This window comes from Zosterops lateralis (assembly GCF_965231275.1).
Source record: "Zosterops lateralis genome assembly, chromosome: 8".
Classification (NCBI taxonomy): domain Eukaryota; kingdom Metazoa; phylum Chordata; class Aves; order Passeriformes; family Zosteropidae; genus Zosterops; species Zosterops lateralis.
This window is the reverse complement of record NC_139768.1, coordinates 3,900,154-3,917,946: the sequence shown is the minus strand read 5'-3', so window position 1 is coordinate 3,917,946 and position 17,793 is coordinate 3,900,154. Positions and strand designations below refer to the sequence as shown.

The 17,793-nt window shown below is 39.6% G+C and overlaps 1 protein-coding gene across 4 annotated transcripts in view; it reads right to left on the bottom strand.

Annotated features, from left to right (window-relative positions):
• Window positions 1-1,806: 1,806 nt before the first annotated feature.
• The window catches only part of RASGEF1A (RasGEF domain family member 1A), a 147,366-nt gene continuing 131,379 nt past the window's right edge, over window positions 1,807-17,793 (bottom strand). For all 4 annotated transcript variants that reach the window (XM_083866865.1, XM_083866862.1, XM_083866863.1 and 1 more), the window contains exons 4-13: window positions 13,550-13,687; window positions 9,980-10,201; window positions 9,620-9,694; window positions 9,293-9,385; window positions 7,560-7,662; window positions 7,337-7,416; window positions 6,522-6,713; window positions 4,765-4,888; window positions 4,426-4,498; window positions 1,807-3,487 (exon numbers count right to left, since the gene is read on the bottom strand). In XM_083866865.1, coding sequence (XP_083722991.1) covers window positions 3,463-3,487; window positions 4,426-4,498; window positions 4,765-4,888; window positions 6,522-6,713; window positions 7,337-7,416; window positions 7,560-7,662; window positions 9,293-9,385; window positions 9,620-9,694; window positions 9,980-10,201; window positions 13,550-13,687 — 1,125 coding nt within the window. In that variant the 3' untranslated portion in view covers window positions 1,807-3,462. The remainder of the gene's footprint in view (window positions 3,488-4,425; window positions 4,499-4,764; window positions 4,889-6,521; window positions 6,714-7,336; window positions 7,417-7,559; window positions 7,663-9,292; window positions 9,386-9,619; window positions 9,695-9,979; window positions 10,202-13,549; window positions 13,688-17,793) is intronic.

Sequence of the window (17,793 nt, the reverse complement as noted above, 5' to 3'; positions counted from 1 at the left end):
CATCAGGAAAGACTCTTATCTGCTCGATCCTCTTAATGCTGGTAAACATCATTATCTTTTCTAATGAGCTGTGATGACTGAGAGTAGCACTGTTCAGCTCTGCAAGTGATGTGGGTGTCTGGTTACCAAACCCATTTCCCTAGAGAGTTTCCAACAGATCAAAAAATGCTTATGGGGGACTTCCAGAGCTCCTGCACTTCCAAGATGTAATTTATTTTTTTTTCAAGGCTTATATCCCTGAGGAAGGAGTGACCCTGGGGCAGAAAAGCTGGATTTTGCTCACAGCTATGTGCTTGTCTGTTCTCTGTGTGGAGAAGTGGCTTTGCTTCTGCGCAGCAGGGCACAAAAAAGGGCAGTGGTTGCAAGCAGAGGTGCTGGGCTGTTGAAATGCCAACAGAACCTTGCCACAGGAAACCCTGCACTCTGCTGCAGCCAGCAAACGTTCCTGTGCTCTGCGGTTCAGAGGGAGGAAAAAATTAAATTCAGCTCCTAGGACACAAAATGTTTTTTACACGGTGGAACTGTTAAACGTTTCCATTGAGAGAACAAAACTATTCCGTAGCACGAATCCATAAAATGTTACTATAGAAAGAACATAAGAAATGGCAGCATACTGTTGGCTTAGTATTGCTCTTGCCTTTGCTGAAAGAAATTTAAATATTTCATAGTATAAACCAGTTGGTTTTAAATATTTCATAGTATAAATCATAGTATAAACCAGTTGGTTCACTGTGACCATATTGCCTCCCACACCTCATTCAGCTTCTGGGTTGAGGTTTGATATGTTTACAACTGAAAAATAACTATGGAAAAGGTTAATCATGGTTGAAGCAATTTCTCTTTTTTTATTAATGCAAGCACATCCAGTCAAACACAGAATATCCTGCTTTATGGTACAGCTTTATATTTAGCATTTCAGCTCAGAATAGCAAAACACGGTATTTAGGGAATGTATCAAACTTAGGGAGGGAAAATAAAAGGGAACCAATGTAGATACTGCATGGATTTCAAGTATATACTTGGACTGATTGACCGGTGAAGTGCACATTCATGTGAAAGCTCTTTTATACATTTACAGAAAGTGTTCTAAAATTGAATTTCAAATATATATATTTTTTTCCTTAAATTTTAAGCATCCCTTTTAAACTTCAGTTACATAAACAAAGCTGATATACAATCCCTCTTATAGTGTCTGACAATGTTACTAGCTAGAACATCTCTGAAAGTGCAAAACACTGTAATAATACAGTATAAATATTCTTTACTGGAATCCAGGGCTGAAGGCCAGTACTTCAGCACAGGAAAAAAATAGCAGCAGGTCATAAGAATTATCCCTTCCCCTTTCCTGGGCTGTTCTTGTTAACAGTTAGTATTCTACCTCTTCCTTCCTTGTGGTTTAACTTGCTTTTGTTCCTCTTGGATGCCAATGCTATGGGAATAGCAAAAAGTTGATTTGTCTCCCTTCCTCACATGAACTTACTCCTCTAATTTTAAGTATTTAAGTCAAGGGGGAAGTGAAAGAAGGAAAGATTTTTTAATTTTTCACCATGCTCCAGGGCCAGTAGAGCAAATTTCTCATAATAATAAGTGCTCACAGATGCTGCATCAAGCATGGCACTGCTCTTGGCTGCAGGCACTCAAAGAGACTCTGCTGGACTGGAATAAACCAGACCCTCAGTCCAGCAAGTCTTGCCCCTTCTTCAACAGAAGGCAGGGTAAGATAAACACCATCTACCTAGAGCTGGTTATTTTTAAAGAAGGCTCTGTTAAGGGAGGCTGTAACCACTGTCAACTTCAGAGGGACTGTTCTTGTTCTTTGTTTTTTGTTTTTTTTTTTAAAAAGAAAAACCCGATCTAATTATCTGGCTCAAGTTATTATCTTATATTCAGCCCACAAGCCTTCAGAGGAAGTAACTGGAAAAGTAGGTATTTGTGGGTAATAATTTGTTCATTAGACAAAATAGTTTTTTAATCTGAGCCTATCTGTTTTTCTTCCTTAACTCAGAGATCAGTTGACAAAAGTCCTAACTATATATATATATATTATTTTTTTTTTCTCCCTGGAAATGAATACCTTGAACTTAACAGAAGCTCTTCAGGTACTTAGATAGTCAAATGAGGTGTAAACTCAATACTAAAAGGAGAAATTAGAAATGGCAAGCATCAGTGGGTTTGCAGATCACCTCTAATTTTGGTACTGACCTGTTCAAAGGTTTGACTAATTCCTTAGAGTGTTTGCCCTTAGATTTCACTGGGTGCTGTCCCAGACACTTAATCATGGCTTGCAAAGGACTAGAAAAACTTACATTCTAAGTTGGTCTTTGTTTTAATTGTCTGTAAGTGCAGACTGGACTTTTCAAAGGAACCAATGGAATTAAATGACCAATTCACAGCGATGCTTCTCTTTAAGCTTCTTTGGAAACTTCAGCCTTAACTTCAAATTGGATATCTGAGTTTACTTCCCTTTCCCCGTGCTGATTTTCTGTTTTCCAAAAATTCTTTTTTAAAAAAAGCACATTAGGCCTGTCTTGCAGAGATTATAATCTAGGTTACACATTCTTCTCTTCAAACAAAAACAAAAGAAAAACTCCCTGATTTTTTTTTTTTCAAAAGGAAAACACAAACTATTCTGACAGCCAGAATGTAAAGGATAGTTCCCAGAAGTATTAAAACTTAAGACATGTGTGCATCAACCACATGTGCACACACACAGACTCACACACAAACACACAGACCCCAGCAGTTACACCCCCCTCTTATCTCTTTAAATCACGTAACAAAAATAGGTTTGCTGCACCATCAGTGTCACAGGCAGGCATACTCTACTTCATGTGCCATAATTCTCCGCTTTATTTAAAAAGTACATTGTAGCTGGTTTCGAGACATCCATATTTTTATTTCCCTTACTTCCAGCTCAGTCAGAAGGTACAACTACACAAGCTCAGTACCTTGTAAGGCACTATTTGCTGATGGAGGAGAGGAACAAACACTTGTGAAACAAATCTGTGAACGATTCTGCTGATTTGAAGGACACCCCTCGTTTCAAAGCTGGGGAGACAATACTGAGTGTTCTGTAGGATATTGGTACAATGGGGTATTTAACCTGAACACTGGCTTCAGTTAGGATGTGTGGTTTAATTTGTATTTGTTTCGGTGGAAGTAATAAAAAATAAAAATTTGGATGCTGATAGAATAAGATACCATCTCCCATGATACATTTCATCTCTGAGAACAGGGCCCTGCCCTTATATTTAAAATAAAAAACCAAAACCCTTCAGTAAGTGCCTTAAGGTTGACATGTGAAATATTTACCACATTTTATTTCATAAAAGTTACTGTATATACAAAACAGACCTCATCCAGTGAGGTCTTTCTTATTAGCTCAGTCCAAGTCTTTCATTCAGGTTGTAAAAACATGTCCATTAGATGTGCTTCAAAGTCTGCAAATCTGATCCAAAAATCTCAGGCTCTATTAAGCAGAGTTGTCCTAGAAGATGAAGCAATAAAAAAAATTAAAATTATTTTTTCTATCACAACAAAAAGTTTTTCATTTTTGGCAATAGATCTGTCCTGGCATCATTAGCTGACGGCCACTCTTTAAGGGATAGATTTTCAACTGCTAGAAACTGGAATAAATGTGTGCATTTCAGTAAAGATGCTGACATAAAATGAGATGAAAATTTAGCTTTAACATTACCTCAGGGCCTTAGGATGAGCTCAGGCATCTCACATGTGTTATATGTCTGTCACCCTAAACCAGTGCAGTCTGAACAGTGCTGGATTTAATGCAAGGTCATAAGTGAAAGGCTCATGTTGACATCCTAGGAAATGTTGGGATCAGTGGGAAACTGTGTCTTGTCTAGGACAGGATAGTCCTAATGTGCCTCAACAGAGCCCAGAGCTTTGTGCATCCTCTGCTGGTACAGATGTGTCAGATCTTCATGTTTAGCACAAATCTCTCTGCCTTGGATTTGGTATTGTAGAATTCTAATTAATGGATCTTGTCATATACATGGGAGTCATGCTTCCCATTCTCAGAAATTTTCATCCTTTTATATGAATTGTAAGAGCATAGCTGTGATGAGAACACTTTCTTAGTTATCTTTATAGGTTTGTTCCCCTGAGAAAAATCATGTCTGAACACTGCTACAAATCCAGATGATTTTACTCTATTTGATAGCCTAAACAAAGGACATTATCTTTTTCACAATCCCAGCAGTGATCTTGCAGCCTCAACAGATCTGGCTGGAAAAGCTGTATCAAAATCCAAGCCTCAATCTGAATTTTTTTCAGATTTAAATTTTGAAGGAAAAGGAACTGTATAATGGTTTTAAGCTAGGTATGCAAATAGGGCAGAAGAAGCTGATGGGTTATATGCCTTTGTGTGCCTGCAGAAAGACTCATGTTCTGAGGAAAGCTTCATACCTGAGTGTTTTCCAGCTGTCTTTTTCCATGTGGTTTTCTGGACCTTCACTTTCAAAGGATGCAATGAACAGAGCTGGTAAAAAAAAAAAAAAAAGTAGTAACAATCAGTTACATGAGCCTTTACCTGAGGAAAAAATCTAAGTAAGGGTTGCAATGTAGCAGATGTGACTTGACAGTCTTCATAATGAAATTTGTTCTCATCAGAAGCCAACAGGAAAGTAATAACACTTAGAAAATTACTTTAAAAATATGGTTTGGGGACATATATATTTTTCATCTGCATATTTTGTATTTTAACACGTAGAAAGACTCACTATAATGTCCAACATAGGATTTTACCTTCTTCACTGTAAATAGGTGCTGTGAGCAGATAGGTCTGGATTTTCTTGTCTTTTTCAAAAGGACATTCAACCTGCTTCCATGTCAGGAAATCATGAATCTGTCTTGAGATTTCCCAGAACTTCTGCAGGAAAGAATTAAAAGAGTATTATTAAAGTGGTATTTGTTTTCTTTGAAATATTAGTTCATTTCTATTTCAGAGCCTCTCAGTCTTATTTATGCTGCTTTTCTTATTGTGCCTTACTCAGACTTAAGTGGAATTGGTCCCAGCACCAGCCTGACAGAATTCAAGAGGAATTTGGACAGTGCTCTCAGGCACCTGGTGTGACTCTTGGGGTGCTGCAGGGCTGGGAGTTGGGCTTGGTGATCCCTGTGGGGATCCAGCTCTGCATATTCTGTGATTCCCTGTTATCTTATCTTCTTATGGTCCCTTCATTTCCCCCCTCTTGCTGCTAGTTCCTCACCTGCTGCCAGCCTCAAGTTTAGAACAGTGTTATCTCAGCCAACCATCTGATCTTTTGCCTTCAATTTTTTTCATCATCAACCTTTACTTCCTATATAATACTGCCTATTTTCTGTGTTGAGTGTATGAATTCCTGGGACTGCACAGCAAACAATATATTTGCTTTACTTTTTACATTTCCAAACTTCAATTTAAATGAAACGTGACATAAAGCTTTTCATAAAGCACTCTTTTAAATTTAGGAAGTCACAGTAACACATAGAAACATTTAGATATCCTTTCCGTCCTAGGATTTTAAGAAATCTATAATTATTTAGGGTTTGCCCTGTATCTTCTCTGTGTCCCCCTCCACTTACTTAATTATTTATTAAATATGTAATTAATCATTACACCTTAATGATGACAAAAAAAAAAGTCAAGAAGTTCTTTTGAGAGACTGTGGTCACTTAAACATGCATGTTTGTTAACTGGGGAGAGAAAGAGAGCCCAGAAGCTGCAGAACCTCCCTTGCAGACCTGATAAACACTGGTTGTGTGTAGGGTTTGCCAGCGAAACTGAGGAGGTGAAATCACCTCAGGCTGATGACTCAGAAGTTACCTATTAAATTTGATCAGATATGATCAAGGCTGCTGGCTTTCCCCAGAATTTGATTCAAATCAACTTTCCTGCATAATGACACAGCTTGATCTGGAATGGCTCTGAGGGAATGGCTCAACACCAGGAGCCAAATGCTTGCAGTGCTCTGGGTTTAAGTGGCAGTGCAGGTTGTGCAGCAGCATGGCCCCACTGCTGGGGTGTGCATTTGGGTTTTCTCAAGTTCTGTATGTTTTCATTATGTTTTATTATTTGTTTGTAATGGTTTATCCCTAACACCCTGATGGTCTCTCCCTGATGATGGACATTGTCAATCACCTTCTAAGAGCTGGAAGATTCTGGGGAAAAAGCCCTGGGATTCTGCAAGGTGTGGGGGCAACACCTTTCTCCTTTGTTGTGTTGAGTTTCCCTGTTCTGGGTCACACACTCTCTTCCCTTCTATTGGTTTTGGGTTCTCCCTTCCTCAGGGACGCTCCTCAGGTTTTTAAGGGGAAGACAGAAGCCCAGAGGTTGCTCTTGCACGTGGGCAGCTGCCAGGAGAGGAATAAAACCTGGATAAACCCACCCAAGCATCCACTCTTTCTTCCGCACTGTCGATAACGCTCCAACCTGAGGTCCAGACCTACCAAAACCTCCATCATATTGTGCTCAAAGACCTAGCTAAGCCAGTAAAGCATCTCTGAAGTCACAAACACCCTACCTTGAAGTTGATCTGGCCGTTGGGCAGGCGGTTGGTGTGTATCTTGTGCAGGAAGTAGATGTCCTTGATGAAGAGGTTGAACACCGGGATGACGATCTTCTCGCGGCTGCTGTTGGCGGTTTGCGAGCGCTGCGCCGCCCCCTGCAGGGCCGTGCGGTAATTGCAGAAGTTGCTCGACGGGTCCATGTGGTGCTGAGTTTGTAAAGTGGAGGGAAAAGGCAGTCAAATAATGCATCTTTCCTAAAGATTAAAAGCTTTTCTCTAACAGGCAGAGTTTATTTTTTGTAATTTCATTTGGTCTCCTTCGTAATTTTCAAGGTATTTTATACTAATCAGGTCTAGGTGCAGGTTTTAATTTCTAACTTGCTTGGAAGGATGGTTCTGTACCAGCTTTGCATCTATTCCATTAACAAAGTACACCAAAAGGAAATCATAAATGAGTCTCTGGGGGAAAACCCAAAACTGTCCTTCGCTATCACCTCTGTTTCTGATTGAGTTTCAATCAGGTTTTGTTTCCATGCAGGTCTCCACTAGGTGGAGTCCTCTAATTAGTTTTAAGGGCAGCACTCACTGGAGTGGAAACTACCTTGAAGTTAAATTGGCAAAAACACGCTAGGAAGAAACAATCTAAAGAGAGCTGGCGTCCACTTCTCTTTGCTGACAAGTGGAGAGTTCGAAATGGAGGAAACACTCTCATAATGACAATGTGCTGGTGACCACTGACAGAGGTGTCTGCTCTCCGACACAGTAATTAGCAGAGGTTTGGATGAAACTATGCAATGGATTTCTATATAAAGTCAAAACTTTATACATACCTCTAAAACATCAAATTTGGCTGTTTTAACCTTGGACCAGGTTTTCTTTAACCGTGCCACAGGGCTCAAGTTCATGCCAGCTGAATGCAGGGAGAGAGGAGACAAAGAAACAACAGAGTTGAAAAAAAAATACTATAACAGGGCTTATGTATTAACACCCACATTCTTGCAGTCAGGTTGTAAAATGGGAGTGCCTTTTGCCACCTGTGTTGAGGATACTCACAGATAATAGCCATCATTGAGTTGAAGTTCCCAATGTTGAAGCATTCTCTTGCCACGTCGATGAAAAATTCCACCATTCTTGTCCTCTGCTTTTTCTTGACAATCTGGAGAGAAACCAAAGAGGGAAAAGGGATGGTCTGAATTTTGGATGGGATGTCCAGCCAAAGGTGCTGCAGCAGGTTCAGTAAATTGACGTTTCAAGATTTTGTCCAGCTAAATCTTAATATAGGCCTCGGGATTTTTTGTTAAGATTTATTTTTAATAAAATTGCAGAAATATTTGGGGCAACTACCAATTACTTGTGTAGCTCTGAGGGAGTGCACATTTCTGTTTATATAAAAAAGTCCATGTCTTTAGGCAATTCTGCAGAAACAAGCTGGACAGTTTCAGCAATTTCCTGTTACTGGAAAAGGAAGATAACATGACACTGCTATCAGAATAAATGCAAAACATTTAAACCTCTCAAGAAGAGGGGAAAACACTGGACACACTTAAGATCAGGGGCATGGAACCTAAATGTGAGAGAAAGCAACTGCCACATCCTGCTTTTCTCCTTCATGTACTCCTAAATGACCTGTTGAGAGCAGGTAGTGATGATGAGCAAATATACAAATTCCCACTCACACACACACACAGGATCAAGCAACTGATGCTGAACATCTCATCTGCAAATTCTTTTTTATAAACTGCAAAGCAAAATAAATTATTGCCTGGATTGCATTCATTCATGAAAATATCTTCCCTGGTTAAACCTAAAAGTTCTGTCTGGCTTATATAAAAATGGCTCCTGAGCAGTGAGTGCAGACTCTCTGACCTAAGTACTTTAGTTTCTGTCATATCAAAAGGAAATGGTTCAGTAGTTGAAGGCCTGGCTTAGCCCTCAGTGTGCTAAAACCTTTCTTTGATGGTTTACTAAATGTATGAGCTCTACCACTCATCTCTGGAAGTGTCTTCATGTGTTTCTGCAATACATTTCTGAGAGCAGGAAATCTTAAGAGATTGGGATCAGTACATTGGACTCCATGAAAATGCACCAGGCATTGGGATTTCCACAGAAGGGCTACTGGCCAAGCAGGAAGAGGGGAAAAAAAAATCCCATTTGACAGAACTGGAATGAACAGAAATCTAAAAAGAATAATAAGAAGCTAAAAAGAGAACACACAAGCAAAAAAAAAGTTTCTGGGGCAGTACACCTTCCATTTCTTTGCCTATTATATGACAGAAGTTACCTTAACCTCTAGTAAGGTTATTCTTCCTCTTTTATTTTTTTTTAACTTTCCAGTAGTCCACTTTCTTTCCAGATTTAAAGAAAGCTTATTCTTGATTTTTCTACAACCAATATTGAATTAATAGAAATTAAAAAATGAATATATCACAGTGCTAATGTTGTTTAAATGCACTGGAAGGACAGCTGTTTATTGGTAAATCTGCATTTAAAGATGAGTATTTTTAAAAATCTTTTGATGTATCTAAAAAAAGATAAATCCAAAAGAGCTCCTAACTCAGTCCACACCAGTTCCATTTCACTGCATGACTAATGCAGCTGCACAAAATTAGAGGATATATGAGAAGTCAAACATAGCCTTGAACTCTTAATCATATGAGCATGCAAATAATTTAACGCTTGAATAATGCTATTATCTTTAATTGCACTTGCTAATGTTTAAATCTCATTTAGAGCATTGCCTGCCTCTTGTCCTTAAGGCCAGGATCCTGTTTTCTGTGAATACCTACCCGACAGATCTCTGTAGCCACCAGCATGCTGAGGCAATTGAACCAATTGTCATAGGCCTCCAAATTATAGGTTTTGGTCACATCACTTCGGCACTGTAAGAGAACAGGTCACATGTTAAACCTCTCCTGCACCATGATAAAGTCAGAGTTTACCAAAGAAAAACTTCTTTGTCGTGTCTTGACAAAATCTTGTTGCATGTGTTTTAAGGCACGAGTCTAAAGAAGCTTAGAAAATGTCTTTCTTGCACAGGGTATGCTCAAATTATGGAGTATTATTCTTTGCTCTAGTTTCTGTATTTCTTTTCCCCTCTGTACACCTTTTTGTACCTTGTGATTATCCAGGGAGTCCATGTGGCTGACAATCTGCATCAGGTCCTCTGGGTAAATGTTGCTCACCCTTTCCTGTGTTTGGAGAGAGGAGAGATTGTCATTGTACAGACAGACAGAGTTCTGTTAAAAAAAATCAAAGTTAGGAGAACATTTGGGTAACTTTATCTTCTTGCAGTGTACATGTGGGAGGTGCTTTTATCAGTGCACCTAATTGGTCTTGTTCATTTCTTGACTTGGTACTTTTTTTTATTAAAATACTGGAGGCTTTCAGTGAAGCCACAGCAGAATTCATACTGATGAGTATATTAATATTTAGTAAATGGAAAACAGAACAGCCCACCCCAATCAGTGTCTCACCAGCTCGATGTAGGTGAGCTGCTGTGCCAGGATCAGAGGGTCACAGCACACACTCAGGATGTCCTTCTGAGTTGACTGGGGCTTGGTTTTGAGGATGGTGCCCTTGTCAGTAACAGGCTGACGGAATTTCTCTTTGATTTCCTGGTATTGGCTCCGTGCAGAGAGAGCCATCAGGAGATTCTGTGTCATCTGGCTAATGATCTTTTTCACTGTTCCATTTTCCTAAGCAAAAGGGAGAAACAACAACTGCTGAAAACCTTTAGCTATTGCAGACATGGATCACCAGAGAATTTCTGCCTGGGAAAAATAAATGCCTATTATCCATTTTCTTTCATCTTTTCTGAGCTGATCATTCTGTGACAAATGACCTTGTCCTAAATACCCACACAACTCCATAATGGCACTGTTCTGCCTGCCTGCCTTCCCAGCTCTGCTCTGCTTGGCTGGCTGGTCTGCTCCTTTGGGTAGTGCCCCATTTCAAAGTCATCTGTGTCAGCAGCTGGAGTGGGCATGAGGAAGGTGCTGGAGCTGCTTGCACAAGGCTCCCTGGAACTTCTGTGCCTCAAGAGCCAAAAGCTCTCAATTCTGATCAGACCCACTGATGAATCCAGTCTGTCTAGGCCAAGCAGAATCCAGGGAATTCACATTATGTCCAGGAATATACCCTAAAATATCCTAACTTAGCTTTGAACAGCCACAGCATCCAAATATTTATATAAGAGCACAATATACATCATGTTCTTGGACAACTAAAATGCCTTTCCTGTTTATCGTGTGCAGATTTTAAATGTAAGGTTTGTAAGGATTTGTTGAAAGGTAAAGCCACAGGAACACAATCCATCTGCTCAGTGTTTTGACAACTGGGATGATTTTTTTTTCGCTGCCATTGTGTCCTATAGACATTTCTCTGAGATCACCCCCAAAGAGCTAACTTGATTGCTTTCCTACTCCTCCACCCTGTCTGCTTTATGTGACCCAGGTTTCTTCTGCTGCTAGGAAAATTAATTCAACCAGACAGTCCTTTTTCCTCCCAGAATCATTCTTTGGCTTTCATGCAAATGACTTTTCTTGAAGTTAACCACAAAGTTCACTTCTGCCAGTCAATGGGACATGCTAGAAAGAGCTGCAACGACTCTGTGACCATTCAAAGGAGCCACTAATGTGCAGCAGAGACTGAAATTATGCAGCAGATGTGAGAGATGACTACCAAACACTTGTATATTGCCTGTTATAATTAAGCAATAATGATGTCAGAATGGTGCTTTACAAGGCAATAATCTGACTCCCAAGTGAAATCAAATGAAAAGCTGAAGGCAGTGTAGCTCATCTTGAGGCTGGATTACTGCTGAACAGCAGCTGTCTGGAGTCATTTCTGATACTGTGCTACAAGTGTTCAGAAATGCCAAGGGAGCCTGGTGCAGGGGACTAAAACAAAGCAGAATTCTTCTCTTCTCTCTTATGCTGAGCTTTCCACTGTGAATGGTTTGCCTTCAGCTACTGTGCCTGACTTGCCCACAGGTCTGGGAGGAAGCAGAGTTGCTGATAGGATTGCAGAAAATGACACTTGAAGATATGTGAAAGTATTGCAGATATTATGTAAAAGGAAGAAAGAAACTCAGGCATGAAAAGCTATAGCTTACTTAAACTATTATGAATTTATTAGCATCTTAATGCTTAGACAAATGTCCTTAAGATTTTATTTTCATTACTAGTTTTACCCTAATTTTCCCGACAACTGAGGAAAAATAGAAATTAAAAAGATATTGATAAGATATGAATTTGGAAGATAAGTCAGTGACTGTACAGTGATTTGTACTTTTTTGAATTTATTTTTATTAACTTTGGGGTGCAATCCCAGCTGTACTTTAGCTATTTGGAGTGCTGCTGTCACCAGGAGACAAACACCTGACTGCTTTGTGAGAGTTCTCAGTTGACTTTCTACCTTGTGTTTAAAGAATAGAGTCATAAGGGGATTTGAAAAAGCTTTAAAATGCAAAATAACCCCCCAACCTTTACCACGCTGAGGTATAGTAGGAGGAGTAATTTGATGTGCTAACAGAAACTTAGAGTGAGAGCTCCTTTTTGTCAGTGTCAAATTAGTATTTCCTGAGGGTCAGATGAGGCACAGCTCTTCACTGATGAACCTTGATTGGTAGCCTTATTAAAGGGGGTAAATGAGGTGGTGCTGTAATTAATGGATGCCATCAGATGCCTGGGACACCACAGCACTGAGCAAGTCCATGAAGATGGATTTTTCTCAGATGAGAATTATTCATACATAAGAGAGGGAAAGAAGGGGAAGAGGAAGAAAGAAAGAAAGAAAGGGCACAACTTGTTTCTAGTTCAAAGTAACAGACAAATGAAATACTAAGATAGAGATGCTAAATAAAGCCTCTGCCAAGTCCCCTTTCACAGTGCTATCTCTGCCAACATCCAGCCTTGTCTGCAAAGAGAAGAGAAGGTTATAGTCCTGTTTCCTCTTCCCCTCCTCCTGAGGCACTGACATTCCCATCTAGCACCAATGTAAACATCTCTGCTGATGCAACAAAACCGACCTACTTCCTTCTGGACTTGGTATCACCTCACTCTATTGTGCTATCCCTGATTCATGCCGTGCTGCCAAACCTGTTGCTCTTCATTTTCTCTCTACTTGAATCAACAAAAGCAGTAATACAACTGTCTTCCTGGTTCCTCCTAATTGTTCTCAAAAATATCATGAAGTTGTGGGTTTAAAAACAGTAAGAAGCTTCTATGAGTAAGACTTTGCATTTGTATAAACACTTTGCAATTAATTCTCTCACAGTTCTTGGTTATACTCTTCCTTCTGTCTATTGCTGTTAATAGTGACTTTCTCAATGAATTAATGAATTCTCAACTTTGTGAATGTTGGGAAAGAGACAAAACTAACAAAAAAACCCCAACAACCCCCCCCTCCCGTGGTTCCCCCCAAAAAACTAGCAGCCCTTGTTTTATTCCAATTCTCTTTATCTGTTTGTTTTAGGTTTTTTCAAGAACTACTTTTCTTCCTGGGCTAGAAATCCAGAGCTGTTAAGACTGTTGATGGACAAGCTAGCAGAGCTCAAAGTTAACTTGCTTTGTGGAAATACTGTGCCTGTCACCTGAAACAATGCAATAACAGCTGCTTTTTATTGTTAGGAGCTGGGAATGAGCTGCTAAATAATTAACACCTTCACCTTGGCCAAGAGTACATGGGGTACAACTAGTTGGTGTGTCTTGCAGAACTCAGACATACAGAGTAGTGACAATGTACAAAGGATGTAATTCATTATTAAATCCTCCTGAGCCATTATAGTTACTGTTTTCTCCTTTTGCACCACAGTCATTTTTCATACTGCCATGACTATTTTCTCTCTTCTTCTTACATGATTAGATGTAGGCAGCTCCTGCTAATGGAGCATTAAGTCCATCAGGCAGCCCATGTCCTGTGGTTACCCTGACAACTCAGCAAACTGGAGTTCATTTAGAAAATGCTGCCTGCAGGACTGTACAGGACATGGCACAGTTCATGTAACAGTTGACAAATACTGCTTTAGCACTTTGTTCCCCTACCTCATCACATTGGGTGATCCTGTGAGCAATCTCCTTCAGCTCTTTCATGGATTTTTCATCTTGGAAATCATAGGGGAAGGTTTCAGTCCATTCCTTCAGGAGCTGAATGATTTTGGCAGCGAAGGATTTTAGCTTTGCCTAGAAAGAAACAATGAGTTGATTACTGACTGCAGACCTGTCTGAGTGCAGATTAAATTGGCTGATAAAGGCTCACAGAAATCTAGAGACACCCTTGAAAATACTTTGCATTAATAGTAGGTGATGGGGACAAAAAAAAAAAGAGAACATATTTAAATGTGTGCTAGATTCCTAAATAGTATCATTTAGCCTCCTTTCATGATAGCTTGGTGATGTCTCTTACCAAACACTTTGAAGATACTTTCAAGGTTAGTTGTATAAAACCAGGAAGATGACAGAACAGTACAAGTGACTTATCTAACTGAAATCCATGGGATTTAAGGTGATTTATGCCATCTGAGGCAGCAGTATGTAGTGTTTGAATTCAAATGTGTACAAACCACAGTACCCTACCAACTGTCTTCCATGGGAAACATTCCCCAAGACATTTCTGTCCTATAGAATTTATCAGACCATCCAGACTGAGCTGTATATGAAATAAATGAATGACAGGAAAGATGTGTGTGTTCTCTCCGTGACGTCTAAATCAAAACAGACTCTGACAACAAAAGGTATTGGCTTTTGTTCAAAGAATTGTCAACCACAGAAAGGACAGCAAGAGTATTTTTCTATCTCTTTTTTGTTACCTGTAAATCTTCTAAGGCTTTTCATCAGTTAGACCTGAATTGGGTGCCAATTACTCCCCTCTCCATTGCATCAATGTACAGCAGCATCAGTACATCCAAGGGAGCAGCCTTGGAAAATTGTGAGTGTGAGGGCTAACAATAGTTGTAATGACCAAGGAGAATCAAACCTCAATTCAGGTTATGTTTTTCCTCCTACCCAACTTGTGATGCACTGAGGAAAAAGAGGGAGCTTTGTTTATGTTCCCTCCCCACTTGTGTAAGTGCAGAGGTCCCCGAGCATGTGAGTGTCACCACAGCAAACGGGTGTGAGACAGAGAATGTCTCCAAATACTGGCAGCAGCTCCTGCCAAAACATTGTGGCACGTCCCAGTTTATTTCATCAAAACCAAAGGTCAAGGAAATTAGGCTGGTTTTGTTTTGCTGCCTAATTTTTTTTAATCTTACCATTATATAGTCAGTGAGGATATTAATAATCATTGATAAGAACTTCAAAGTTAAACCATGCACTTTTGAATCCTCAATCTGACAATCAGCCAGTGCCTCCTTGTAAGTCTAGAGGGAATTTTCTTGGGTTGTTTTGGTTTTTTTAAGACCTGCAAACTGCTATCTGCTTCCATGCATTTCTTACCTGTTTTTATTGAGAGCATTTAATTGATGCAGCTAATGAGATAAACACAAAATAGCTGCATAGGGGAGGGCAAAAATAAAACATCACCATTCTTTTTGCCAGCAGTGGGCATTCCTGCAAAGCAGTGTCTGACAGCTGTTTCTCAACACTGTGGGACAGAGTTCCAGATCAGAGCTGCCTGTCCTCCAAACTCCCACTGTCATCTGCCTTGAGGAAAAAACAATTTATACTTACTTGCTAAGAAAGGCATGGAGCCTGACATTATTAAAAAAATGATCTGTAGGTGGTGATGGACAATTAATTAGCCAGGGAGTGCATTTCCATTCAATTAACATTAACAGGTATCTGCCCTCTCCACTTTTGTTTACCAAAAGCTGCTACAGAACTGTTTTCTGGTATTAATCATCCTGACTTACCCTTTCTTTTTAATTTTTGGAACTGAAAAAAGGAGTGGTGAGGGCTGAAAGGTTTCAAAAATCTCACCTTAGGCCACAGCAAGCATCTCCATATGAACACTCAGTCCATAAAGAATTTATGGGTTGTCTAGACTGACCCCAGCAGCTGAAGAGACTGAATCAGTCATAGCTGATGCTTTTTTAATGCTGGTGTGTGTAAGATTGCTCCTTAAAGGACCAAAAGCCCACTGAAGAGGCAGCACTGGCTGTCAAGATTTGAAGTAGGTGCAGCATTAACACCAGGCTATGTTTCATCAGGTTTTTTTTAGGCACTGATATAGAAGGGAAAGGTTTGAAGGAGAAAAATGAAGCTTTGTACTCAGCTAAATTACCCCAAATTATACTCCATGTACAGCTCAAAACACAGTGATTTATGAACACTGACCTCCCATCTCTTGTATCTATTTTTGAGTCATTATGGTTTGCCTTCTTCATAAGGCAAGCCAGGCATGCTGCAAGACAAACTGCAAACTGCATCACTCTTCAGGTTTAACAAAGCTTAATGTTTGACCAGGTACTTTTTAACACTCATGAGAGTAAGGTGAGAACAATGCTAAAAGACCTCAGTGCAGTGGAGGGTGGGATTTCTGTTTCATGTGCACTCTGATGAAGCCCAAAGCAGCGTGACAACCTCAGTGACAGAAACCTCCCAGATCTGTGGGTAGCAGCACAGTTTCCTTTCTGTCATGCAATAAACCCACCAAAACCTACTTTTCTCCAGTCCTACACTCCAGACATGAGCCTCCCCTTGTGAGGCCTGACAGAGTTCTCTGCCCTCCATGGGAATTCTTCTCCCGTAAATATTTCTTTGAGAAGAGAAATAATTCTGTTAATTTAAGTGTTCTGTGGATTGACCCTGTTCTGCATGAGACAACACAGGACTGAAAAACGACTCCCAGTTAGAGAGGAGGGCAATAGGAGCACTGTGCTTGTAGGAAAGATTTAATGGCAATGACCTGGTTTATGTGTATTTTTTCATTTTTTGGTTTTAAGAAGGAGGACTTACTGGCAAAAAAACCCAGGGGAAATAGTAATTTTTGAAGGGACTTTACATATTCCAAGACAGGAAAAACAAACTTAATAGAAATTTACTTTTATGTCCTCTTTTGATTTCTTACTTCTTTAACTTCAGCTATATAAAATACTCAAGAAAAAATGTAGAAAATGTAGAAAAATGCAGAAAAAATGTACCATGGATGTAACAACAGGTTTTTTTTTTTTCCATTCAGTAATCCTATACAAGTGATTTTTCCCTGATAATCTTCTTTGAGACTTTCCAGTCTCCAACACACTTACAGAGAGTTATTTTTTTTTTTCCTTTATGGTCAGTTTTAACTACTGACTTGTATGTTATAATTGATGTCTTAAACTGTGAAATTCTTGCTTTTTATGAGTACTTAAAAGGACTCTAAGCAGACTCCAAGACACCCCAGAGTGTTTTTCTTTGTAATCCACTTTCCTCTGGGTTGTATTTCTGTAGAACTCTTTGGCCAGCCAGTAATGTCAAAACCAACAGAATGATAAGCACTGTGGTGTGTAACCTTGAAACCTGGTTTCTTGCCATTTTTTCAGCTCACATGCTATCCAGGCACCAAGTTGCCCAGCTTGTCTTAAAGAGATTTGCATAAACAAACTCTACCAGAGATACTTTAACTGCTTTTGTCAGCTATTTCCTGCTATGCAGCCACTTAATTAGAAGGTGCAGGTAGCTGATGATACCTTAATAGATCATGGCTGTGAATACTTGAGAGTATCTTGAGTGAAGAGTTTGTGTGCTGTATGTGAAACGAGATTTTATTTGTTGCCACATAAAACAGATGTTTGCAAATGCCGGCAGCCAAACTATTCTGTAAAACATACAGGTGCTTGCAGCAGAGGGCAGTAAAGCAGTAATCTGAGAGGAATTTTGGAAGTTCATGTAGTGTTTTTTCCAAGATGTTTGTGTTTAGAAGGCAGGAAAAATTCACAGGAGGGGATCAAGGGCATAGTAGAAAGAGCAACCAGAAAAGCATGTAAATGAAAGCCACCTCCCAGGAGTGTTATATTTCACTTTACTGTTTTCCTGTAGGCCCATGTCCAAGGTGCCAGCAGAAAGTGTCAGAGTGTGGGTGTTTGGAACATGAGCTGCTCTGTTTGACATTAGGATGAGATTTCTAGTTCATTTCTTTTTGGAAGCCATGACTTTATAACACATCTGCTGAGAAGCCACACTAATACTACTTTACAGTTAGCATTTTATCTCTAAACTTTATGCTTTAACTGCTAAGCCAGCTGATTTAGTCCCCAGAGGTGGCTTTCATTTGAAAATCTCCAAAGCACATTGTTATTCACAAAAGTTTCATCTTATATCCCATTCATTTTAAATCCAAGTATTTCACAGATGTATTTGGACACTTT